A 27,432-nucleotide genomic window follows, 5' to 3' on the forward strand; every position below is an offset into this window, starting at 1 on the left:
GGATATGAGAAAGCCAGGAAGATGAGTTGGGAGATTTTTATGCAGTAATCCAGGTGAGAGATCATCAAAGTCTGAACAAGGGCAATGGTAATAATAATGGAGGGAACTGAAAACAAGACATAATAAAGATGCAGAATTTACATTACTTGATGACTTATTAGACATCAGACTAGAGGAAGACTATAGGATGATTCTCATTATTCTGCCTTGGGTGGCTGGAATGATGGCGGTGGCATCCTGGGATGAAATTTTTGGGGAAAATGATAATTACAGGTTGGTGGGTTGAGTGTGAGTTTCCTGAGACTCAACTAAGTGAAGGGTCTCGGAGTCAGTTTAATAAATGGATCTGGATTTCAGAAGAGAGATCTTGAACAGAGAGAGAATTGAGAATCTTTTTGTTGGTAAATGAATCTATGAGTTTGGATGAAGTCACTCAGGAAAAGTGTACAGAGAAGCATGAGCAGAGAACCTAGTGCTGAGCTTTGGGAATCAATATTTAAGGTGTGCTAAAAGGATAGGGCTATATGGTTAAACAATGGGGTGATACTGAGGTCAAGATAGAGTCTAGCAGCGGGGGCAGAAAAGTGGCATGGAGTTTAAAAAAGGAAAGAAAAGGGGGTAAGGGAATTTGAAGAGGAAGGGTGGTTCAACGATATTGCTTGTACTATATTATTGTCCCTGGGGCCCCAACAGACCATACAAATATCTCCACTCCAAAATAAGCAATTTATTACTCTATTACTTTTTACAAACAGTTTCCAAAGTACATACAATTTCTTCTTAAAATAATTTTATGGAATGAAAACAAATGCTCACCAATTATGGTTATGTCCCCTCAAGAAAAGATTTAATCCCCTGCAGTCTCCTCCTCCCAGTCTTGAGGCCCGAAAAGGTATCAGTTTTTGGGTCAAAGGCATCAAAAAGAAGGAAAGAAGGCAAAATTCTGAGCTGTCTTTAAGGCAAGAACCACCTCCATTTAAAAATTTTTTTTTATTTTTTGGTCCAGATACTCTTCTTCAGCTTCTTATGACCAGCTTTTCACAGATGTCTCCTCCTTTTGCTACCCAAGGCCAGCAAAAGACTCATCCTGAATCCCCCAGATAAACCTGAGAAGGGAACCTGAATGGGACTATGTTTGTGTGGGGCTCTAGCAAGGTTAAGGGTTGCTCTGGGCATGGAAAATGGGGCCCAGAGTAAGGTTCTTAGGTTCCATTTTCTTTTCCCTTCCCCACACTGCCCCTCTTTACCCACTACTTCCACATTTGCTTGTCTGGACTAAACCTTAGAAGGGTTGGTAGAAGGGAGGCCTAAAGTCACTTTTTCTTGAAATGCTGTAACATTTATCTGGGAGCTTTCTTTACCTTTCCTTGCCTTACCTGGGCACAGCCTTCTAGGGAATTCAGAGGCTGAGCCCCTGAAGTGAGAGTGGAAGAGCAGGTTTATGCTGTTTTCCCAGGGACTCTAAGCCCTCATTACTAAGTTAGGTAAAAACAAGGGAGGAAGAGCAATGACTGAATCCTTTGGGGTTTTCCTAAAGGCCTCTACTTTTTACGAGAGCAGCTGTTTTTTCTTGGGCCACTTGGACTTCATAAACTTGCCAGAAGTGATGAGGGGCCCAAAGCCCTGTTTGTGGGAGAATGCGTAGGCAGAACGTCGAGCGCCTGTATTTTTCGTTTTCTTTAGGACTGGGAGTGGCAGCGGATGTTTCATGCCATGAATTGTGTCAATAACCTATAGCCAGAGCAGGAGGAACAGGGTTTTTATCCAGAGGCAAAGGTAAAGACAGTCATGATTTAATTATATCTCAATAGATTCCCTGTTCCACTCACCTTATCCACATTGAAGGGACATAATAGTGGTTTGAGAAACTGGTACCCAATGGCAGGCAACATACAGAGGACCAGGCTGAGGACAACACTTAGCCATAGTTGTGGCACAGTCACAGTGTTCTTTACCACACCTGTAAACAATGAGCCAGAAGGGGAAAGGCTGAACCAAAGCCTAGAGGAAGGGGGCTGTCAGTAAGAACTTAGATACCTCTGCAGTCCAAAGAAGGAAGTTACTGATTTGGAGACAGTTTAGCCTGCTGGGAAATGATATAAATGCAAAAGAATTGCAGTGAGGTCCTTTACACTGAGGCCCTACCACTGTGAATTCACATGCCTTTGTCTCCCTCTAAAGGCCGGGCAGGGCAGGAGAGGTGGGGGTTGGTTATAGGAATCGAGGGCATTGGACTGGACACAAAAATGGGACAGAGGACTTTGGAGGGGGAAAGGAATGGCTTGAGGAGAGGTGGGCGCCAGCTACATCTATGTATTTGCTCCCTCTGTATTTTGTCTTCATCGGAGTGGAGAGAGAGACAGGGAAATTAATATGGGAGACAATACGCAGGATGCCATGGTGGCAAGGATATTGGACTGGGAACCAGGAAACCTAGATTTGAGTCATTTAAATTTTAAAAACCTCCAGTCTCTAAAATGGTGCTAATAATTCTTGCCCTCACTGACCCAGGGGATGCTTGTAAAGATCAAATTAGGTTAAGAAGCTTGAAAATATCTTAAAACTCTATAAGGTAAAATATTTCCCCTAGCTAGATTTTGAGTCCTTTTAGGGCAAAGACCATGTCTTATTCCCATCTATCTCCACAGAGCCTAGTACACAGTAATAGCTTCTCAGTAAACATTTATTAAGCAAATATACTTAGTTCACACTTCCCACCCCTGCCTCCCACCCCCTTGTCGCATCCTGAACAAAGCCTTACCTAGGAATTGGAAGATGTTGGGGAACATTAGGCACAAGCCATCACTGTGCAGGAAGAACAAGATGCAAAAGTAGAAACCCAGGCTACCCCAGGTGAAGAAGTGGTTTATAAGTGTCCAGTAGGTTGTCTGCAGGGCGATCTGAAAAACACCCTCTTATGTACAATATTCTATAACCTGGGACCTATCAGCCGTCTCCCTTCTCCAATTCTGTAATAGAGGATTCTCCCTTCCCACCTTCCCTCGCTCTCTTCCAAACAGTCTCCTCATCCAATCCCCTTACCCCCACCACTACTGTCCACACCTGCATTGTGACCACCCAAAGCAAGGAGGTCTGCACCATCAGGGAGAAGGCCTGGTAGTCAGAGATTTCCTTCCCATCACTGCGCACTGAGTTGAGAATGGTTCCCATGGGTATAAAGAACAGCACGAAGGAACTGTAGATCCCATGCACTAAACACTTCACAAATTCCCTCTTGTTGAAATAGAGGTTGTGCTGGCCTGGCTCATACAGCTCTGGGAAGCGTAGGCTCCATGTTTCATTCACATCCTGGAAACACCAGAAGGTAAGGAGGAAGGCTCAGGAAGGTCCCATCTCCATCAGAATAGAGGCTTCTCCCCACACTGAGTCTGCTGCCAGGCTGCCTAGGACCTTCCTCATGGATTACTTGAGAAGTGGAACCGGTGAACAGATCAGTGACCACAGATAGTTCTTGAAGTCCTACTTTCTAGGCAAGGATCTAGGTAGTGGAAGAAAACTAGGAGAAGGTCAAGATGGTGGGAAGGACCTAGAGGCAACAAGGATTGGGGACTATTAGAAAGGAGGCAATTAGGATTGGGGCAGCTAGAAGGGAGGATTGGATCTTGGGGTGGGAAAGGCAGTTGGGATATGAGTCCCTAGTTTTAAGTGCTCCAGTTGGAGGAGAGGGGGAAGTCAATGGGGACCAGTGAGTTGCTTAGAGGTATCCATGTTCTGTGATGCTCCTCCCATTCCCATGATGTCCCCTTTCTGCTACTTTATTCCTCTTTGGAGACTCCTTTTCTATTCCATGTGCCCAGGACTGGAGGTTGGGGTAGAAGAGGAGGGAAAGGTAGGGCAGCAGGACCCCCCAATGCCCAGGAAGTTTCTGACAGGGACAGATGGCTCCTCTGGGGTGACTCCCTATAATTCAAAGGTGTCATACCCATACTCCCAAGCTTGGCCTTCAAGAACCCTCAACTAGGCCTCCCTGCATTGGCTTATCTCCTTATCTATGGATGGGTCTTTCCTTTCTTGAAGCCCCTTGCTTTACCTAGTCCTGCCCCAATGACTCTATTTCCTTTTACTACTTTTGTACATACTCAATTTACTATACAGCACAATTTCCATGTTTCTCTCTACAAAGATAAAATGGTCCCAAGAAAACTTGGATTTCTAAAACTGATGATTATGCTATGTGGAGGAAGATTCTTTACTTTACCCCATGATACCTCTCTAAGTGATGAGCTCCCTTCCTTGCTCTAGAAATTATTCCATTTACACTTGACTTTGTAGACCTCAGCTCTTTCTGGCTTCTTCACTTTTGGGAATACTCCTCAAAGGCTCAGAGGCTTCAGTCCTGACCAAGGCTTGCTGCTAGTCTTACCTGGTCAAACAGACTCAAACCCAGGATGGGGAGGCAGGTGTAGACCAGGTTGTAGAAAGTGATAAACCAGGTATCATAAACTGTCTGGAAGAATACCAAGGAGATTTCTTAGATTCTGCTCTTCTCCAAAGTCCCAGCTCCACCTCCCAGGTCCAAGAGAGCCCCTTAACCTCCCCCTACCCATCACTACACTAACTTAAGAGTAGCATTGGAATTTCAGAAATTTGACTGAGAAGGCTGACTCTAGTTTGTATTTGGTCCTACTCTATTTAGAACTCTGGCTACCAGGCTGAGACAAGGCTGTATCAAATCAAGTTTGTTTGTGGCCAACCTTACAAGGCTGATTTGGACTAACCCTACCATGACTTGCACTGCCCCTCCCTGCACAGGAAGGACCCAGAGTGGGTACCTGGGGATGCTAACTATACCTCTGCACTCCCAAGCATGTAAGCTTCTGGTCTTTTTTCTTTATCTGCTTTATGGCATTCAGTAGCTTCTATAACACTGGACACTTTTTAACACTGGCAAGCAGGATAGGCCTAATGACCCTTCCCTATCTAGGTGCTCCATCCTAGGGCTGAGAGAGGGCTCCTTTCCTTATAGTCACAGGAGGTCAGCAGCAACACATACATACACACACCTATACATCCCACAACCCAGACCTGCTTTGTTAGACACTGTGGGTATACAAGTCTACTACTGTCTGCTGTCAGTCCTTTTCTTGTGGAGCTTAAGGCAACAGAGGTAGTAGGGATCTCCCAAGAGAATTGTTCCTGAGGTTATTTCTCTTTGAGAGGCCCCTGAAAATTTTCTCATAGGAAAAGGAACAGCTTGTGGAACGTCGAAATCCAGGTGTCACCTCTCCCCACTACCTAGAGGGAGATTTCATATTCAAATGTGGAATTAATTCATTAGAGCAGACCTAGATGCACAAGAACAATAGACAGAGCTTGCTTAGAAACCTTTCATTAAAGAAGTTATAGGTCTGGGGTGTGACTACCCACCATGACCTGTAGTAGGCAGTTAGGCATGAGCTGAGTAAAAACAATAGGCCAGGGGCAGAGGGTCACCAGGGCGGAAAGCCCTGGGTGCCTAGCAATGGTCAAAATTACAAGCCCTTGCACAACCATTCCCTTAACTGTTAACTCCTGGAGATGACATCTAGCCTTCAGCTGTGTTTCAGCTTCAGACCCAGAAAAGCAGCAAAGCCAGACGGAGTAATTGTAGCCATGGCTGACATCAGGACCACCTGCATTGACTAATGACCCCCCCCCCAGCCTCTGGTGCTGACCAATCAATGGAGACCACGACCCTGAGGAGGCACACCTGGAAAGCTGATGAATATTTTATAGAGATTCTCCCTGTGAGACTTCAAATAAAAGTCCTCAGGATGGAGGACCCAGTGGGGCTCTCTCTATGGAGCACTCCCAAGCTTTTCCACACCCCCTTCCCCCCAGGTGCTCCAAGAGCCCTTCTTTTGCCTCTGTAACTTGTTCCTGAACCCATTTCTTCTACAGCTCACTTCTTTTACCTCTGAGACTCTCTAAATAAACTTTCTCTTATAGTTTGAAAAAAATTCATTAGAACAACAATAGCATGTGTTTTCGGGGTGCTGGTGGTGGTGGCGGTGTTGGGTTGGGGAAGGAGAAATAAAGGAAACTGTGTTTCCAAGTATGGCTATAAGTGAACACCATAACCAGCCTGTCTAGCAAGACCCAGAGGCTCCTTGAGGCTTAGCCTGTTCCATAAAGACTACTTTGGATGCTTAAAAAAATAGAAGGAAGAAAGAAAAATCCCCATTACATATGTCTGGAAACTATGTCTCTATGTCAGGGAAAAAGTGAAAATATCTTATGGGAAAGTTCTGAAGGTAGGAGTTAAGGCCAAGTCAGAGCCAGGCCAGATAAGTTAAGGTTTGGAAATCTAAGGTTAAGTGTAGGGTTAGGAGATGGGATAAACATGGTGAGGAGTTTTATAGATGGGTGGCAGCATGTCATACATTTGGTCTCTAGAGGAGAAAAAGAGTCTGAGTTGGCTGAAGTGGGGTGACTAGAAAAGACCCAGTTGACCAAAGTGGGAAATGCCACCTGACCTCCTACCTGTGCAGAGAACCCACTGTAGAAGGAATACCAGAAGTGCACCAGAGTGAAGGCAAAGTTTTTGTAAAAGAAGTAGCTGAGAAACTTGCACATGCGATTATAGGACCAGCGGCCATGGACCAAGAGTAGACGCTGAAGATACTGGAACTGGGAGAAGGCGAAGTCGCTATTGAGCATGGCCTGCATTCCTTCTGGGCCACTGATGCCGACCCCAATGTGGGCAGCTGCAAAAGAAACCCCAGAAGCTTCTCAGCCACAGATCTTGTTTGCTGGGCCCCCAGCCTGTAAAGTGTACAAGGAAGGCTGAGATTATGCTGTACAAATCCCTTATTTTACATTTGGAAACACTGTTAGGCCCATCTCAAAATGGCACTTAGTGGAGCCTTTTCCCCTTAGTGGATTGCCCCTCCCTCACAAGTCAGAAAACAGCTCCATCATCCTTGCTTCGTTTTGGATGCTGCTGCTCAAGAATGTCTGGCATGTCTAGTTCTGGAAAGCTATCCTGAATGGCTTTTTGCACCTACTATAGCCATATGGGCTCTGTCTTACTCTCCAGATGCTGAGGTAAAAATTTCTTCATATCTCTTAAAGCCACTTAAATTAACTAAAAATGCAGGATGGCCCATCTGGTGCAGCCCAGTGGATTGAACATCAGCCCACGCACCAAGAGGTCTCTGGTTTGATTCTCAGTCAGGGCATGTCCCCAGGTTGTAGGCTTGATCGTCAGTAGGGGGAATGCAGGAGGCATGCATTGATGTTTGACTTTCATAGATGTTTTTCTCTCTCCCTCTGCCTTTCTCTTTCTCTAAAAATCAATAAAAACATTTTTTAAAAATGCAGGATAGATGCCAATCTAACACAATATTTAAGTTTTTCTAAGGAGCTAAAATCCAATTGTTGGGAGGAATAAGTGATGTATTACTTTGTTAGTGTTCTTCAGGAGGTCTAAGGTGACTTTTTCTAGATAAAGCAAGGATTACACTTGATAGAAGATAACACTTAAGTTCCTAAAACTTAGTCTGTTGTAGTGCTGGCCAAATTCATTGATTTTTCTGGCACATACCTATTGCATTGCTTAATGGAATAAATGAAACCTCTAAGGCCCTAAAAAGCAAAAAAGTTCTAGAAACTGGGGAAGATAGAAATAACACTTCCTAGTATTGAGGTGGAATATCTGCTAGTGTTTCCTGTATGGAGAGAGGCTTGCCCTGACTCCTCTGGCTGGAGGACCTTGAGATGTTGTCTGTATCTCACAGAACTACAAGTTGCTGGAGGCTAACAACATTCAGCTGAAATTAAAACCAGTTTTCACCATTTGCTTCTATTGGTCCGAAGCACCCGTGAGTCTGCTCTTCTCCTCCAGCCAGGGGAGTCAGGGCAAGGTCTCTAGAACACTGCCTTAGGGAGGAAAAGATCCCCGCATTGGGCCTCACAGCTAATTCCCTAGTTGGGCTGCCCTGTCTTCAGCCTAACTCTGCTCAGGCCTACAGCTTTCAAAAAAGGAACAGATTATGACTCCCGCCCCAGGGTCCCTTCTATGGGCTTTGATGCTATCTCAGAAAGATGGTGCGGTAGTAGCACAGCCTGTTGTTGTGTATATATGCATGGGTTCTTATGGGAGCTGTGTGTGTGAGTGTTAAGTGAATGAATCTAAATGTGTGTGCATACCTGTGGGTATGGGCTGATATATGCATGTGTAAATAAATGGGAAATGCAGGTATAGAGGAGCATGAATGTAGGTGAAAAACAGTATCAATGTATAATATATGATATGAAGTAATGTGAGCCAGTAAGAGTGTCACCCAGATCAGTTCTGCCCATAGAGGAAGGAAAGGGCAAGCCCATGCCTGGGGCTACTGCCCACCACCCCTCACATGCCTTTGATCATGGAGACATCATTGGCTCCATCCCCGATGGCCAGTGTCACCACCTTCTTGTACTTCTTCACCAGCTCTACCACCTGGGCCTTCTGAAGGGGTGTCATCCGGCAGCAGATCACCCCTTTGCACATGCATGCTGTTCGTAGCAGTTCCAACTCCAGGTTCCCTTCTAGAGCACAGGCCTGCAGCACCAGAACACACCCACACTTCAGGCTTCCCAAAAAGGTTCTCAGGACAGGACCTTCCTAGGCTCCCCTCCCCCCCCATACTCTCCTGTATTACAGAAGTCAGGCACAACTATTCCCAAGGTACTCTACCCCCAAGGGAGGCCAAGCCGCCATGCCAGTTCTAGGCATCCTCACATCTGACCCAGCCTCCAATGGGAAACCGGTCAGGGTCTCTCACTGGGTCTAATCAGCTGACTGGGTGATAAGGCCAAGTTTCCTTTTGGAGGACGTGGTTCTGCTCACTTCCCCTCTTCCCCTAAGTGACAGGTCACATCAGTAGTGAAGAATTTGGATAAGGAAGGAATATGCTCTTGGCTTCTCTTTCCTAATTATTCCTGCCTAGAGAAGGCTTGGGAAAGGTGTTTGTCAGGCAAGGGCACCTGAAAGGAGAGGGAATAGGGTGACTCAGGGGTCTTGAAATTTCCCTGAAGTGGGCTGGATCTAGGAAAAAAGCTCCTTGGAAGAAGAGAACAGAGTTGTAGCTCTGTGTTGCCCACCAGACTGTAGCCATTGATGATCAAGCCATAGTTGCCATTGGGCACCTCCTCAGGTATCTTCAAGGACATTTTGTGCTTCGTGGCAAGGTAACTGTTTATTGGGTCTGATTCCAGTAGAGACTCGGGTTTCATCTGGTGCATTGCTGACCTGAAAACCAAGAGTAGTGGTTAGTGTCTGACCTGAAGCCCCAGAACTTAGGAAGGAAAATGTGCCCCAGAGTGAAAGTGGGCAAGGTGGATACAGAGCCTCTGAAAAACACCAGCTAGGACCTCCGATTTGACTGCCTCCTGAGACCTGCCACTGCCTTAGGTCCCTGACCATCCACACACCACACATCTCCACCTCCCCACCCCCACACTCCAACCTCTTGAACTCTAATGCTTATTCACAAAATTCTCTCAAATATTTTTGTGGTTTTTTCCCCCTCCTCCATTTCTTCTCTATTCCTTCTGGTAGTGTGGGGGTCATATCTGGTGAAGAGGCGGGTGGGATCTTGTGTCCAGGAGTGGGCTGTGGCAGCTCTCTCATCTGTACCTGAGTTCTTGCTGAACGGTCTGCTCATCCTTGCCTTGGATGATAAACAGCCCATCCATTTCATCCTCAAGTATGTTACAGGCATAGGCAATGTTCACAGCAGTTTCTGCAGGGAAGGGGGAGCCCACAGGTCGCATTTTGGCTAGAACAGGGTGCTTTCACAGTATGCAGCTACACAGACACTAACAGTGGGCTGCAGAGCCCATTTGTCCATATTTGCCATGGATGCAAAGTGTATTTTTCATGAGTCAGTGGAGACCATATTCAAACATCCACAGCAGACTGTCTACTTGGTACAGACTTGTGAGTTATTTATCGATTAAGTAGGATCATTCTGGTTTAGCCTTCTCTACAAAGCCTTTCCCTGTTTCTTAAAGCAATTCCAGTTTGTATCCACTTCTCTAGGCAATCAGGATGCATTTCCTTGAATAGAAATCGTACACATTTCTATGCTGGATTTTATGAGAGACTGAGATATGTTTAGGTTGCAGTCTTTCCTTTACATCAAGAAATCTGAAATTTAGAATAAATTCATACTAAAGAAAAAAATTTTTCTTAAATTAAGTCCTGAGCCCTGGTTGCAAGTGATATTAATATTCAGAAGAGAGTTGCAATTGTCAGAAAAACTTTCCTGGAAAAAGGATTTGAGGATGAGTAAGACTTGTCTAAGGGGGAAAACCCCCCACATTTCAAATGGTGAAACAACCCAAACAGAAGCCCTAGAGCAGGAATTAGATTGTTTTGGGACATACTGAAGATAATGGTCACATTAGGATGGAGATAAGAATGTGTAGTAGGCAGCAACATTATCAAGATGTTGAGGGCCAGACAGTGGAGTCCAACTACCACATATAGTCACTGTAGGTACCTGAGCAGAAGAGTAACATCATAAAAGTAGAATGTTTTAGGTTGTTTGTGGGCTATACTGAAATAAATAAGGGCAAGAAACAAAGAAATCAGTTCAGAAGTTTTTACAGAAGTTCAGCCACCAGGGGACAAAGGCTGAACTAGGATGGTGACATAGCTAAGGGAATTTTCAGAGGAATCGGTGCGACATGGTGGGAGAATAAATCTTTGGGACAACAGAGAGGATATAATCAAAGGCAACTCAAATTTTTAGCTTGTGAGCTCTGGATGACAGGCATCTGTGTTCTCCCTGCCTAATACAGTATCTGGCATAAAATACACAGTTAGCAAATTGTATGTATGACTGGGAATGGAATTATCCTGTAAGGACTTGACCTGGGTTATAAGGTACTTTTCAAATAAATGGATAAGAAAAAAAGACAAGGGAGAAATGGCTACGGAGACAGGAAGGATGGCCAGTGAGCTGCGGTACTCCCCTTTACCTTGCTTATCTCCAGTTAAAACCCAGATTTTAATTTTGGCTTTGTTCAGTGTTCTGATTGTCTGAGGTACTCCATCCTGCAGCTTATCTTCTATGCCTGTGGCCCCTATCAGCTTCAAACAGAGACAGCAATGAGTGAGGAAAAAGGAGAGTCACAGCATTTAGTGCTACCCAGCAATTCCACTGGCACTTCAGCATCCTCTTTAGTAAGCTGGCTCTGTCCTGGCATGAGGACCCCAATGATATAAAACTCAGCACACTCTACCTCTCAGTAGATGCAGCTTTTCAACCACATGCTGAAATCCTATTTGGAAACAGAATATTAGGGACCAAAGAGGGAAGAGACTTGCCCAAGTAATACACGACGCTGCGTGTGCCACTTCTAAACCATCTGTTTCTCAACACTTTCACTTCTCCCTTGATTCATAGCATGCTTCCTGGCTTTGATCTCCAAAAGCAGTGGGTTCCAGATAAAGGATCCCCTACAGCCCATTCCAGTTTTTCTTTCAATCCTACAAGAGCTTGGGTGAATCTCTTTTGTTTGTACCTACTGCAGCCTTCTAAGGTTTTCAAGGCTTTTCCCCATGAATAGGGAAATAACTAGATTAAAAGCTTCTCAGTCCAACACAGTGCTTTCTCTCTATGACACCCCAACAGTGCTGACTACAGGGATGGGCACCAGAACTGAGTCTGAGGAACTGACAAACTACTAACTAATTTCTGTTAGGCCTCTAGACAGATAGTCTAGAAATACTAACCACAGAACTGACTATGGAAGGAGATTTGTAAACTTTGGTATCTCTAAATTTTCCCATTTGGTATCAGTAATTTCTTCTTTTATAGCAGAGCCAGCCTATATCAGTCTGGTCAAAAACTTTGGGGTCATTCTTAACTTCTTTTTCTTATATCCTATAATCTAATCCATCAGCAAATTCTGTTGGCTCTACCTTTTAAAAATGTACAGAACTTGACCATTCCTCACCACTTCCACTGCTTCTGTCCGGTCAAGCCATTATCATCTCACAATTATACTATTACAACTACCTTCTAATTGGTCTCCCTGGGTCTGTGCTTGCTCCCCTTCAGTATAATCTCAACATGGCAGCCAGAGAGACCATTTTAAAAGCTATCACATCGCTTCTCTGGGTGAACTCATCAGTGGTTTTCCACATCTCAGTATAAGTTCTCATATTGGCCTATGAGGACCCTCTACTACTGTCTCATGTCCTTTCATTCTCTCCTCCTACTTGCACTGTACCAGCCACCCTGGCTGCCTTGCTGTTTGATTAACAAGTGAGGCCTACTCCTGTTTCAGGGCTTTGTTCTTGCCATTCCTTCTGTTAAGCTAATCCCCCAGGACCTGCTTGACTGCCACCTCAAGGTCTCTGCTTAGGTGTGTCCTTCACAGGGAAGACTAAGCCACTATGCCTTGTCCTCTTCAAAACACACATGCACACGCCAATACCCCCAGCTCTCTTCCTGGCTTTGTCTTTTCCCACAGCACTTTCTCCATCTAACATACTATATATGTTACTTTTTAGTCTGTTTTGTCTACTGCTATGTGCTTAGAGCTTAAAACAGTGCCTGGCACAGAGGACGCACTTAATAAATATGTCAAATGAATGAGAGAATATTTTGTCTTGTGTATTCCATCAACTGTCCTGGATTATCTAATTGTGCATTATCCAGATCCTGATTTCTCCCAGATCACTTAGCTTCTGTAAGCAGATTTGGGATAAGAAACATTGCCAGAAAAACAAAATTTATAACTAGTGCATTTTTTCACTATTTATGGATTTCAAAGATCCAGGATAGCCTGAATTAGCTTGGATTCCAGTGTCTAATATCCAGAGAGAGCCTGAAGCTATTGATTTTGCTGGCAGCCCCTGTCAGAGCCCTTGCTCAGTCTGCTGACCACCATCCTCATTATGCCCCAGTCTATTCCTCGTTTCCTCATACTAACCATCAAGTCTTTTTCGATCTCTTCATAGACACTTGATATTTTATATTCCCGATTCTCCACAGACAGGCAGGCTTCACTGTGTTTCTTGTTCCAGTCGTGGAAGAAAGAATTGTCCAGTTCTCGGTAGGCCACAACAAGGGTGCGAAGGCCTTCACTGGCAAATTCCTGGAAGACATGTGCATGCACTGAGTGGACCTGGGCTGGGTTAGGGCTGAGTCAAAGGAGTGGCAGACTCACCCCACAGGCCCCATCTGCCTGCAAAATAGGGATTAATGATTACTACCATGCGGCTAGTACCTAGCCTAACCAGAAAGCAACGGTTGAGCTTTCTCAGCAAAATGTCCTAAGGATTGGGCCAGCGTAACTGGGGTAAAGTATGAGAGTACTTCTGACAGAAGGTTTTAGCTTCTATCTGTAATTAGGGAATTTGCTGTGTGACCGTGGGAAAAACCAAGCCTTCTAGATTTCTTTCTTCTAAAATTGGGATAGTAATTCAGCCCCTACAGAAAAGTTAATGATGTCTATAATATGAGAATGGAGTAAAAAGAAAGAATTGTTATAAAAAATAATGAAAGGTATTACTATTTTTTACAAGTATACATTCATTTTTTCTTCTGTCTCTGCTTTCCTTCATCAAGTATTCAATGGATATCTCAAATAGCACACATATTATATATTTGTCTCCAGCTGGTTGACTCAGCACTGTTAAGTGAGGCCACTGCTGAAATGCTCTCTGGGTGAGCAAGCATCTTTCTGCCTCTTGGCCACTGAGATATATCCTAACCATAGCTTGCTATCTTGCAGAAGTATATTCCTGCTCACAAGGAGGGCTAGGTGAGAATGTGGGTTGTTTAGGGCAGAATTCAACTGCCCTAATGTGGGTTAGAAGCACATTTTATGTATTGAGAATTGCATGTGAATAACAGTTCTACATAACTGTTTTAGTGAGCTTCAAAACAATTCACTTTGGCATTATAAGAACAAAGAGAAATGGAATTTATCATCTTGATATTTTGCTCTTAGTTCACTGTTTAACTCCTGAGTGTTGGATGTTAGCTGTTGGGTGAAATTAACATAAGGCAGTATATGTAAGGAGGGAATGCCATTTTTTAAACCTCTGTAGTGTTGGCCAGTGAAGCTATGAAACAGAAGCCTAAGAGAAGACCTTAGAGAATTCTTAAGAAGGAAAAGATATGGCAGAAACTGATTTTGCATAGGATACTGGTAACAGGAGTTGGCAAGCTTAAGAATACACTGACAGATTCTTAATCCTTCAACAAATAACTTAGCAGCCTATGTCAACAGTATTTCTTACATATCCCTTTTGTTTTTTTCTCTTCTGGTGGTCAAACTAGGGCCCTGGGGCCAGATCCTGACTGCCACTTATTTTTATATGGTCTGTTTGCTGATCCCTGTCCTAGAGGTCCTGGAGCTATGCTTCTGCATGAGTGGGTTTTTGGAGCTTGACTCATAGGTTTATCATCAGTGGTTGACAAATTGTGGTGTAGTCAGGCTCTACTATGGGTTTCTGTTAAGGTTGGTAGTAGGAAGCAGGTTGAAAGATATGAAACAGTTTTATGACCCCCCCTTTCTAAGCAAGTCTATGGAAATGCTCTCTGAGAAGATAACCTTCAGTGTTCTAGAAGGAAAAACACTTGAGATATAATGTAGATACCATAAAATTCAGCCTTTTACAGTATATAATTGGTGTTGTTGTTTTTAAAATTTTATCCATAAAGTTGTGCAACCATCATTACTATCTAATTCCAGAACATTTTCATCACCCCCACAAGAAACCCTATATCCATTAGCAGTCATTCCCATTCCCTTTTCTGTAGCCCTTGGCAACCACTAACCTACTTTCTGTTTCTACAGATTTGCCTATTCTGGACATTTCATATAAATGGAGTCATATAATATGTTGCCTCTCGTGACTGGCTTCTTTCACGTAGCAAATGTTTTCAAGGTTCATCCACATTGTAGCATGTAGTACATCATTCCTTTTTTTAAAAAAAAATCCTCATTGGAGAGCATGCTTATTAATTTTAAAGAGGGAGGAAGGGAGAGACAGAGAGAGAAAGGGAGAGAGACATCAATGTGAGAGAAACATTGCCTCCTGTACATGCCCCAAGAGGAGGATCAAATCTGAACCCAGGTATGTGCCCTGACCAGGGATTGAACCTGCAACCTTTGGGTGGATGGGATGGTGCTCCAACTGAGCCACACCCAGCCAGGGCTACATCATTCCTTTTTGTGACTGAATAATTCATTGTATGGATATACCACATTTTATTTGTCCATCCGTTGCTGGGCATTGGGGTTGTTTCATAGAACATTCATGTACGAGTTTCTGTGTGGATGTATACTTTCATTCCTCTTGGGAACATGCCTGGGAGTGGAACTGCTGGGTCACAGAATAACTCAATGCCTAACCTTTTCAGGAACTGCCAGACTGTTCTCCAAAATGGCTACATCATTTTACATTCCCATCAACAATGCATGAAGGTTAAAATGTCTCTATATCCTTGCCAATACTTACTACTGTCTGGTTATCTTTGCTATTTTAGCTATCCTAGTGATGTGAAGTAGTATCTTATGGTTTTGATTTGCATTTCTCTGATGGCCAATGACACTAAACATCTTTCATGTGCTTATTGGCCATTTGTTCTCTGACTTCTGACTATGTGTTAATATAGAGGCAAGCCAAAGTGCCCTAATTAAATAGCATTTTCTCAAATCTCTTTCTTCTTTAAAACATTTTTTCTGATCTACCTCTTCCTCATCCTATTCCCTGTCCTATTCCCCCAACCCTCTATATATCTAGGTATAAGGGTAGAAACCCCAGAGACTATGGATCTGGTTTTCCTTCCTAGTGCCAGCACACTGGAGCCATTCTCTTTCTATATATCTCAAATCCTAGAGGGTGGAAGTGGATTAGGGTAGGTAGGGGGGAGGTACCTTTGGGGATTCTAATTCTGTAGATAACAAAGCATGGTATCAAACAGTCCCCTACAGCTCAGGCCTTGTGCTTTCCGCTCCATACCCTAAAAGCAATCCATTCTCATCATGGCTCATGGGGTGGGGCCTCCCATACCAGCAGGCCCTATTCTGAAGCAAATTCTAGGTCTGACCATGGGAGCTCCAAAGCCAGGAATCAGAGAGAACTATTCCAACTGTGTAAGTGATCCCAGAGACAAAGTCCTTGTCATGCCCCTGGGATCCTGTGCCATCCAACTCCTTGACAATATGATCAGTGAGAATCCCACAGAATGAGGTAGTTTTTATTCTTCATCAATTTAAGAGACACAGACACCAATATATACCTACATGGAAACACAATGACAGAGGGACACATGTGGACACATATCCAGATACACAGAACCACCCATAGCTTCCCTCCCCTACAGCCTACACACTTACATCTAAATGGTCCATGGTCACATCTCTGAGGGATGTACAGGATGGATGAAGCCGCTGACAGAGGATGGTGTCTGCTCCCTTGCAGAACAATATTACCCGATCTTCAGGTGTCCTCACTAAGGATAAGCAAACCAAGCAAAGCAACCATATAGGCCCACTGTTACAAGAACTTGTCTGGGCCACTGAGGGATGGCAGGAGGCTGTTCCCATGACACTTGTTTCTGATACATTTTGGGGCTAAACACAAGATAAGTGATGTGGTGAAGGCTGGTGAGAGTGAGAGAGCACCTTATGGAACCAGTTCTTCCATTGGTTCAGTATCACCTGTGGAAGACTGATGCAGAATCACGTTTAGCATCTCAAGTCCAAGTTCCATACCAAGGCTCACACTTAGTAAGGACCAAGGATGAAAAATGACCCAAACTAATTTAGAAAAAGATAGCATAAATTTCCCCTATATTTCTGCCCCCCTCTTACTCCAAGTTCAGGCTTTATGGATTTATTCTCTGTTCGTATCTTAGCTTTAGGGGTTCTTACAAACCACTACTCAGGAACACTACAGAAGGACCCTAGCATATGGTAGTAAGCCCCCACTGTGTATAAAAGAAAATATAAAGATATGTGACAGAGAAGGTGGGAATGGCTGTGTGTTTGTATTTGAGGCATAGTACCTGTGAGAAGGCATGTGGGTGGGAGAAAACATCTGTGTGTAAAGAGAAAGTCAATGTACAAAAGTATATGAAAGACAAATAAGGGGAGTGGACCTATTGGGAGGGGCACCCACCAATAACAGACATCCTCTTGCGCACATTGCTGAAGTCCAAAATAGCCAGCAGTTGGTAGACTTTGGTTTTTCCCATTTCGACTACAGTGATTGTCTCAGGCGTACGGGAAAGCAACACAAAGCCAAAGTTCCTGGCAGCACTGACCAAGGCACCTTCATCTGGGGACTGAGCCTGGTACACCAGCTCACCTGGCAGGAGAGAAGAGGGCAGCCAGAGCCCACAGAGATGTGCAGCTGAAGTCCACCCAGAAGTGACACTGTCTTCCAAATGGTTTACATAAAGATGGAGCCCAAGAGAGGCATCTTTCTTCAAAAATTCCTCATGGTTTGGCCCTAAAAGGCCAGGTTGTATAGAACAAGTCAGGTTTTTTCTTTCTTTCCAATATTTTCAACTCATTTTACAGACCTGAATTAATATTACAGAGGTACATGGTACATGCAATGTATACAGATGAACAAAACTCTCCAACTTTAGTGGGTAAAGATGGCCCAGAGAGCTTGTTAAATATGCAGATTCTTGGCTCTATCCAAGTTTACTGCATCCAGAATCACAAAATCTGGGAGGAGGGCCCAAGAAATAGAATTTTTAACAGATTTCCTGGATGAGTCTCATGCAGGTGGTCCTGCATAAAGTGTTCCTTTATAAGACTGGCCAAACTTTAAATAAATACCACTAAGACATGGTAATATTGATGTTTTAATAAACAGTTAAAAATTTATATGAATGAGTACTGCCACTTTTGAAACTCTTATCCTGGGGTGCTAAATGACTCACTTTGTTGAATTAGTCTTTTAATCTAATATTACTCAAGACATTTCTTGAGCTTCTCTTTTAGAATATCACCACAACCTGAGATCTATTTTAGATTATTTCTCTTCAGAAGGACAATTTAATTTTTAAAAGCAGTTTCATAATCAGAGTCTTATACTTGTGAATGAACTGGGTGGGGGAGTATAATTTTAGGTCAGACATAAGATATATCTATGGGACAATAAGACTATTTTCTAGTGTGTTTTCTACCTTGTCACTCAAGGTAGTAAAGAGACAAGTCCAAATATGCTTCAAATAATAGGAACTTGTTGGAATGTGAGGCCCAGAGAGGCCTGTGGTGGGGCGGGAGCTCACGAGGCCAGGAGACATGAAATTTAAGTTCTTATCTCCGCCATTCTTAGATATAGGATTTTAGGCAAGTCCTTTAATCTCTTTTAGCTTCAGTTTCCTTCAAAATTTAGATCAGTTTTCATTTTCTGCTTACCTCAGAGGGCTGTTGTGAAGATTGTGGGAGATAATATAAATGAAAACAATTTATAAAACTGTAAAGTAAGCCCAGCCGGCGTGGCTCAGTGGTTGAGCATCGACCTATGAACCAGGAGGTCACTGTTCAATTCCGGTCGGAGCACATGACTGTGCTGTGGCTCAGTCCCCAGCAAGGGGTGTGCAGGAGGCAGCCGATCAATGCCTCCCTCTCATCATTGACGTTTCTATCTCTCTCCCTCTCCCTTCCTCTCTCTAAAATCAATAAAAAAGTATTAAAAAACCCAAAACTGTAAAGTAATATACAAATATAAGGTGTAGTATTATATAAAGAGTATATCGATTTTAAAGGATGTGATTTATTTGGTTACCTAAATTCTTGTTTGTTAAGAAAAGAAGTCCTCTTAATTTATAATTGGTCATTTCTCATTGTTTCTAAAAAAAGTTTGGGTATCATGGATGATATAGCTACACAGGGTGGAGCAAAAGTAGGTTTACAGTTGTTTGTATGGAAAATAATACAATGATTAATAAATAATAATACAAGAATAATCTGTGTTTCACATACTCACATCTACTGTTTCCCCACCCTGTATTTGGTTACTAAAGAAACTAGGATGTGTGGGGATACCTTTTAATAGTAAAGTAACAAAAGGACAAATCCATTCACCCTTCAGGAAGTCTTGTCAGAGACAGTGGAGCTGATCTTGGGGATCATTCAGATGGACTCTATCACATAACATCACAAAGTTTCAAGATCAGAAGCTCCCTAGATAGCACCAAGTTTGACCCCTATCCAATGACTGAATCTTCTTTAAAACTAAGAGGTTGTTTTCTACTTGAATATTTCCAGTGACCAAGAGCTCACTACTTATCTTAACTATCCATTCCGCTGCTAGGCAATACTTCCTATTAGAAAGTTCTTTCTTAGATGAAGCCATTACAAATGGTATCAAACCACCCCCACCTCCAACCAGCCTAGACTCTATGGCATATTCTCAGTCCCTAAGGACTTAGGTCCCTTCTCACCTTCTACTTTCTCTTCTGACATCACAGTATGACACAATGAGAGTGAGAGGAAAAACAAGTGTACCCAGCGATCTCCCCTTTTTACTGCTTCCACCAAAGTCTTGTCATAAAATGAAAACTTAGGATCAGCCCATTTGTTGTAGGAGAAGTCAACCTTTTCTGTTTTCTGGAATACATAAGCCAGAACAAACTTCTCAGCAGCAGCTTAACATTGTAAAAGGTCAATTTGGGAGCAATTTCTGTAATGTGATAAGAACTCTTAGGAGGATTGGAAGAGAAAAGTAAGATAAATGAAGGAGACCCTGTGCTGGTTTCCAAGGCCTTTTTAGCTCTGACTTGGACCATCCATTCATTTTGGGCCAGAAAAGATCCATCCCACAGGAGACAAGCTGAACACTGCTTGGCAGACTCTTCTTACTCCCTTTCCCCCCACCAGCTATCCTGAATGATGAATGGCCAGCTTCAGTCTCTACTGTTCCAAGTCCCAAATCCATGATAATCAAACCTGAGGATATGAGGGGGTAACTGCTCCCTATTAGTAATGGTATCTGGAAAAAGTCTTGTCTCTGGCTGTCCTCTGCCTGATTTTGGGAGCTGGGAATGAAACTGAATACTGATATCATACCAGTTACACTATTCCTATTTAACTTCACAGGGGACTAGAGAGGAATACTGCAAGATAGAGGCAAGGCTGCATTATAAATAATCTTCAGTACATAGCACTTGTTCCAGATTTCATTTTGAACCATTTCACTTGTCCTGTCAGCATACCTGATTCCTTTCTGTGTCTAACTCGCCCCCGTGGTACTTGACTTTGCCTCAATCTTTGGACTTCTTATTAACTACCATTTTCCTGGCTATGACCTTGGCTTCTTTAGACATTACTTTCATTCTCCATTTCAGCTAGGCTGCTGGTAGCCACCTTGGGTAAACATTTTTTTTCTGGTTCAATTTGGCTTTGAGGCTCTCTCATTTCCACCCTGGAGTGTGACATTAATAGATTTCTCCAGTCTATACCAGAACTCTCAAGGATATTTCTCTAGTTCTTTGTAGCTGTGGTACTACTTGGGCTGGGCCCCAATATGTCAAGTACAGACACAATTGTCCTGCTGGTGTTATGTTGGGGTAAGGGAAGTTTGTAGTTGAGCTATATGGGCTCTTTTCTATATTCCACATAGAGTTTTGTCATAGCAGCAAAGAAGTATGGTCAGGTTCAGAGCCAAGCCCTAGACCTGGCCAGCCACGGAGTTGTAAGCTCTGGAAAGTTTGTGGGTTCAATAATTTAAGATAAATCATTATATAGCATCCCCTGAGGCTTTTCTAGAATTGAGCTCTTGGGCATATTCTTTAAAACTGGAAGCTGGTGAGTGATGAGAGATAAACTGAAGAGTCAGGCATGAGGCTGATCCTGCGTTAGCATCTAATATGTAATAGGGAGTCACAACAATTTTCTGCTGGAAGTGACATAATTATATTTGTATTAGAGAAAGTCCTCTGGTAGCAGCATGGAGAATATATTGGAGCTAGCAGATAAAGAAAGAGTTGTTATTTTTACTATATAAAGAACACTTTTAAGTTTAAAAAAAAAGGCAAAGAATACGAATAGGCAGTTCACAAAATAAGTATAAATGGGCAATAAAGTGATTGGGAAGGGGAAGGAAAATAAGCACATAAAAATGATTTAACCTGATGAGTAATCAAAGAAAGGTAAATTAAATGAGATATCATTTTCACCAATTAAATTTCTAAAGATTAAAACACTGTTAATACCCAGTATTGACAAAGATAGGGGAGAAAAGGAATTCTCATATATTTTTGGTGGGATTATATTTTGGTGCAATCTATCTAGAGGGCAATATGGTAATATTAAATACATTAAAAAATGTGGGTACCCTTTGACCAACCAATTTCACTTCTGGCTTTATTCTAAGGAAATAATTATCAGAAGAGGAGACAAAAATGTATGTACCAGGGTGCTTACCACAATGCTATTTATAATAGCAAAAGAAAATGGAATAAAAATAGGTCTTGATTAAATTAAGGTATATCAATACAATTGGATACAACAGTCATTCAAAATGATGGTGCAGACTTTAATTTATTGACATGGAAAGAGGACCACAGTATAGTGTCAAGTGAATAAAAAGAGGCTGAAAAGAGCATGATTCTTTTCTCCCTCCCTCCCTTCCTCTCTTTCTTCTATCTATCCATCTATCTATCATATTTAGATGTATATGTATGCATATATATATATATAAATAGGAAAAGCATATTTTACATTGGTTATCTAAACAGGATTAAGTGATTTTAACTTTATTCTTCATACATTTCTGTATTGTTTGGTTTTTTTTTTATAGTGAGCACAGATTACTTTTTTAAACAGAAAACACACAATAAAGCCATTTTCATTTTAAAACACAAACCCAAATCTCCTCAAACGTAGGTCATTTATATAATGATTTCTGATATTATGGGACCAATAAAAGCTTTAATATTTCAGGGACTAAAGGAGTCCCCACTTGTGTTAAGATGCCGCTGTGCAGCACAGCCTCACTCAGCTCCTACATGCATTTCACAGGGAGCTGTAATCACTCACCTCAGAGACTTCCACCTTCTGTCCATACTTGTCATAGACAGCACCTGTTGGTAAGTAAACAGAGGAGAGAATTGGGTTTTAAAGAAAGGCTTAACATTTTTTTATTGTGGTAAAGTATATATAACATAAAATTTGCCATTTTAAACATTTTTAGTGTAAAATTCAGTGACATTAATTACATTCACAGTGTTGTGCAACAATCACCATTGTATTTCCAAAACTTTTTCAGCATCCTAAACAGAAACTCCCTATTCCCAGCCCTTGGTAACCTCTACTGTTCTTTCTGTCTCTGTAAATTTACCTATTCTAGACATTACATATAAATACAATCATACAGTATTTCCTTTTGTGTCTGGCTTATTTCATTTAGCATAATGTTTTCAAGACCATCCATGTTGTAGCATGTGTCAGAACTTCATTACTTTTTTTAAATTGTTGACATCATTACTTTTTTTGACTAATATTCCATTGTATGGATATACCACAATTTGTTTATTCATTCATCTGTTAATACACATATGGGTTGTTTCTACTACTGGGCTATTGTGCATAGTACTGCAATGAACACTAGCATATATCTATTTGTTTGAATCCTGTTTTCAATTTTTTGGCCTCAGACTGTCAATTTTTTTTTGGTATATACCTAGGAATGAAATTACTGGGTTATATGGTAATTTAAAGAAGGGTTTTTAAAAGCTTTTTTCTTTTGATTTTATCATCATAGACTTGCAGTTAAACTGCCTTGAATCCCCTCAGGCTACCTAGCCCTCAGGCTATTCTTAGCCCTCAGTGCTACAGTAAACTTCTTTCCCCAAGCCAGTGGTAAGAAGCAGGCATCTGCTTGGGTCCCAACTCATCTCCCTTAAGTGAGAGTGAGGTGAAGCTGGAGGTTAGTCACTGGATCTGAGAGACTTCATACCTCAGGAAGCCCTCCAATCAGAAAAGTTATCTAGAAGAGATGTGAAAATAGGGCTAGAATGTTTAGGATCTAGGCCAGTGGAGAGTATAGGACAGACAGAATTGGGGTGGAAGACAGTCTGAGGCCAAGCACAGAAACACCCATGACCCTTTTCAACCTTACCCAGATCTTATAATAAGTCAGAGAATAAGATCTTCACCCAAATCAATTCATCCAAAAATAAACCTTGTTTGGCAGAGATAATAGGAATTATTAGAGTGCTCTAGCTTTCTTTGAAATTTAAAAATTTTAATTATTTTTTAATTGAGGTGAAATTCACATAACATACAATTAAACATTTTAAAGTGTACAACACAGTGACATTTAGTGCATTCGAAATGTTATGCACCTACCAATGTTGTGCACTAGTTTCAAAGGTTTTTCATCATCCCAGAAGAACATCCTACATGCTCTAGCTTTTTAGATGTGATTGCCTTCCTCTGCTAGTTAGTGCACTGGGTATGAATGCTCACACACATGAGGCCTTAACACTATCATGAAAACAAACTTATGATTAAGGAATGAAATAAATGAGGAACTGGGCATAGGAAATACTGAGCAAACTCTGACTACACTTTGATAGCTTCTCTCAAGACTGTTTATTGGTCTGAGGGAGAATCAGGAAATTAGCAGCTTCGGTAATATGCTGGTTGCTCCATCTGACTTAATATGAGTAAACTGACATTCCCAAGACATTAGAAATTCCTTGAGGACCGAGATTAAGCTTGTATATCTTGGTATTTCCAATGTCTAACATGATGGATTGCATCTACAAGGCACTAAATACTTTTTGAATAGAACTGAATGGGCTAAATGATCTTTGTCTAATGAATAGAGAAGGCTATGAGACTAAGGCAAATGTGACTTAGAGCTTGATTATTCTTGAAAATAATCTGCAAAAGTGATTAACCAAAGAATTTATGTGCATATATGCATAACCCATGGACACAGACAATAGTGCCGTAGGCCTGGGGGGGGGTAGGATGGAGGGGGTCAATGGGGTGAAAAAGGGGACTTTGTTGATACTTTCAACAATAAAGATAAATTAAAAAATAAAAATAAAACAATCTTTAAATTGGTTCTCCAGGACTCAGGAAAAGTGGGAAGACGTGCATACCATATAGTGTCCCATTAATAGAACACTGGTTGAAAATCATGATGTTCTGAGTCAGGGTCCCTGTTTTGTCAGAGAACACATATTTGACCTGGCCGAGCTCCTCATTAAGGGTGGTAGTACGAGCCTGTGCTGGTGTGTTCTTTAGTGAACAAAACATCTTCTGATCCCAGTTGATATAACAACTGTTGCCCAATCTTATTATTTCAACACTAAGGAGAAAGCAAGAAAAAAGGGTCCTGGGTCAGAGCAGGACAAACAAATACAGTATCTTGGTTTCCTTACTAGTCTTGTGGTAGGCCAGGACCAGCATCTGAAAATCACATCAGAGTATCTTACTTGGGAACTTACAATCAATCTTGGATCACAGGACTCTTGCCACCAGCCAACCCATTGTAATTCTGACTTTGACCATTATCACACAAGGCATTACCATCTGGATCCAGATATACTTGATTACCTTTGCAGGGGCATTTCCCCTTTCGCTCTTTCTTCTTCCAAAACATATCTAGGAAAAGTCACAAATTTTGAACTTCTGCAGTAATGCAAGGCTTGATAGAATTAACAGCTAACTTATAAAAGGCTGACGAGGCTTAATTAGATGATTATTACTGCTGTCAGGTAAATCAATTGATGAGATTGAGAGAAAGTTAAAACACTCAGAGCTTCTTTGTTTCAGAACAAGAAGGGAAGTATCAGTGGAAATCAGGAAAAACTTACGGGAGCTGACCCTCTGATAAATTCCCAGGCAGAGATACCTACCTTTGGGGTAGCTTCTCCCCCTCATAGCCTCCTATTCATTTTTTTTTAAATCCTCACCCAAGGATATTTTTTCCATTGCTTTTCAGAGAGAGTGGAAAGGAGAGAGAGAGAAACATCAATGTGAAACAGATACACCAATTGGTTGCCTCCTGCACGTGCCCCACCCGGGGTTGAGTATTGAGCCTGCAACCGAGGTATGTGCCCTTGGCCAGAATCAAACCTGGGACCCTTCAGTCTGCAAGCCAATGTTCTAACCACTGAGCTAAACCGGCTAGGGCGCCTCCTTTTCATTTTATCTGACTTTTCCCTACTGCCTTTGTCACATTCCTCTTCTGTTGCAAATAACATTCCTTACAGATTCTTTGTGGTTAACATAAAGCATCTTCATTTTAATACAGTGAAGACTTTTAAGGGGCCTTCTTCCTATTATCATTCATATTTAATATGTGTTAGTTTAGATTGCTTCATTAGTAACCCCTATCTGAGAAAGGTGCATTGAACAACATGGATTTTTTTGTTTGAGCTGAGGGGAGTGGTACTCATACACACATTGATGACTCTCCTCATTTGTTGTGATCTCCCTTCCTTTGCCATACAAGCGACTATAGCAATCTCTCTAAATCGAAACATTTAATCACATTATTTCTTTCCTTAGAAAGATCTTTGCTGCTTTTAGGATAAAATCCAAACTCCTTGGCTTGACTTTTAAGTCTTTCTTGGATCTGATCCTAAACTACCATCTAACATCTGAGTTTAGGCTATTCACTGTTCTATGGCAAGATTAAGCTTAAAAAACCCCTCCAAACTTTTGCACGTGCTGATCTTTCTGCTTACAATATTCTTTTCTTATTTTCTGCTTGGTGAATTCTACTCTTTTCTCAATTATGAGTTTATTCCCTTTTTCTGTAGACACCTAAGCCTTTCCAGGCAGAACTAATCCATTCCTTTTCAAGGCTCCCATAGCATTTACATATATATTTCTATTACCTAATTTTTATATTGTACCATAATTATTCATTTAAGTATCTGTTTCCATGGCAATGTTGTAAGCTTATTTAGAGAAAGGGCTGCCTTATTAGTAATGTTTCTTTCTCTAGCACCTAATACAGTGGTTGGCTCATAGTAAGTGCTCAACAAATATCTGCTAAATTAACAAGATAATTTAGTTGTGTAGGGTGCTTTTCAGGTTGGAATGCCACAGTGCAGGATTTAGGAAACCTGGAAAGAAGGATGAGAAAATGTGTTTGGGTGTGTGTTTGTGAAAGGAAATGTTGCAAACAGAAAAAGAAAATCAGAGTAAAGACTTATTTTTGTATTTCAATTTTTGTCCATGGTGCAAGAAGAAGAGGAAACATCCATCATCTTCTCTTCTCCAACTTTTTTTCTTTTTTACTATGTCTTAATTGATTTCAGAGAGAGGAAGGAAGAGGGAGAGAGAGATAGAAACATCAATGATGAGAGAGTCATTGATCGGCTGCCTCCTGCACACCCCCTACTGGGGATTGAGCCCGCAACCCTGGCATGTGCCTTGAGTGGGCACTGAACCAAGATCTCCTGGATCATAAGTCAATGCTCAACCTCTGAGTCATGCTGGCTGGGCTCTTCTCCAACTTTTAAGAAGCAGAACTTGGGTCACAATTACACCTATCCACCATTTTCCACATTTTTTTCTATGGGAAAACGCATTCTGAGTTATGATTAACTGATTTACAAATGAATGTTTGTACTCTATCTCAGTGATAAATTAGGGGCTGTGTGGCTGATGCTTTAGCATCACAAAATTTGTGTGTATTTTTTCTAATTATTTCATGTGCTTGTACGTCTTATTTGTCACTTACATTATAAGCTATTTGAGGGCAGGGACAATTTTCTTTTTGTATAACCCACACAGTACCTAGGACAGTATTCTGGATATGGAAAACATTATGCAATCTCTAGATATTTTTCAGAGTGTTTATATACCAGGCATTGTGGAAAGTAGTGGGTTAAAGAGCACACAGTCTATGCTTTCTAAAAGTTCCCATTCTAGTTGGGGAATTAATCAGGAATTATGAAGTCAGCTCCTCCACCTGTAACCCAAAGTGATCGAAGAGGCCTACCTGACGTAGAGTGAAATAGGCACCATGGTGTTGAGAATAATGAAGTAGGACCAGAATATGAGGATGGCAGAGACAAATGATGAAGAGACATATTCATTCCATGGCAGAAAATTCTGGAAGTAGAAGCCTTTCTTGTTCTCCCAAATGCCATGCCCAACTGCTAGGACAAAACACATGCTACCTAAAAGCAGAAAAATCTAGAAATCCAAAAAAAAGAATTAACATTTCATCCAAGGCATATGCTACTTTAGTTCTGCCTTTTGGAGCCTTATCTCTCAACAAAGCTCCTCTCTCTTCTTGAAGGAGAGGGGTCTGGGAAGTTTATAGGCTCTAGGCAGTAGTACACAGGACAGAAAAAGAAAGCCCACCAGGAGCTGGGATTTGAAAGTATATGATACTGGATTTGAAGGTATATGATAATAACTAAAATATATTAAATATTAATTAAGTGCCAGGAATTGTGCTAAGTGCTTTACATATAT

At 41.8% G+C, this 27,432-nt stretch overlaps 1 protein-coding gene across 1 annotated transcript; it reads right to left on the reverse strand.

Moving 5' to 3' along the window:
* Positions 1–708: 708 nt before the first annotated feature.
* Positions 709–27,126, reverse strand: LOC308564068 (phospholipid-transporting ATPase FetA-like; the record flags this gene model as incomplete). The annotated part of the gene is made up of 14 exons (XM_081151774.1): positions 709–1,731; positions 1,830–1,960; positions 2,762–2,900; positions 3,064–3,309; positions 4,385–4,468; positions 6,484–6,707; positions 8,362–8,545; positions 9,088–9,235; positions 9,623–9,728; positions 10,972–11,083; positions 12,934–13,098; positions 22,018–22,061; positions 24,093–24,301; positions 26,951–27,126. The coding sequence occupies 14 exons, from the start codon at positions 27,124–27,126 to the stop codon at positions 1,549–1,551; spliced, it is 2,151 nt and encodes a 716-aa protein (XP_081007900.1). The 3' UTR covers positions 709–1,548.
* Positions 27,127–27,432: the final 306 nt, after the last annotated feature.

This window comes from Miniopterus schreibersii (assembly GCF_964146895.1).
Source record: "Miniopterus schreibersii genome assembly, chromosome: 11".
NCBI classification, from domain to species: domain Eukaryota; kingdom Metazoa; phylum Chordata; class Mammalia; order Chiroptera; family Miniopteridae; genus Miniopterus; species Miniopterus schreibersii.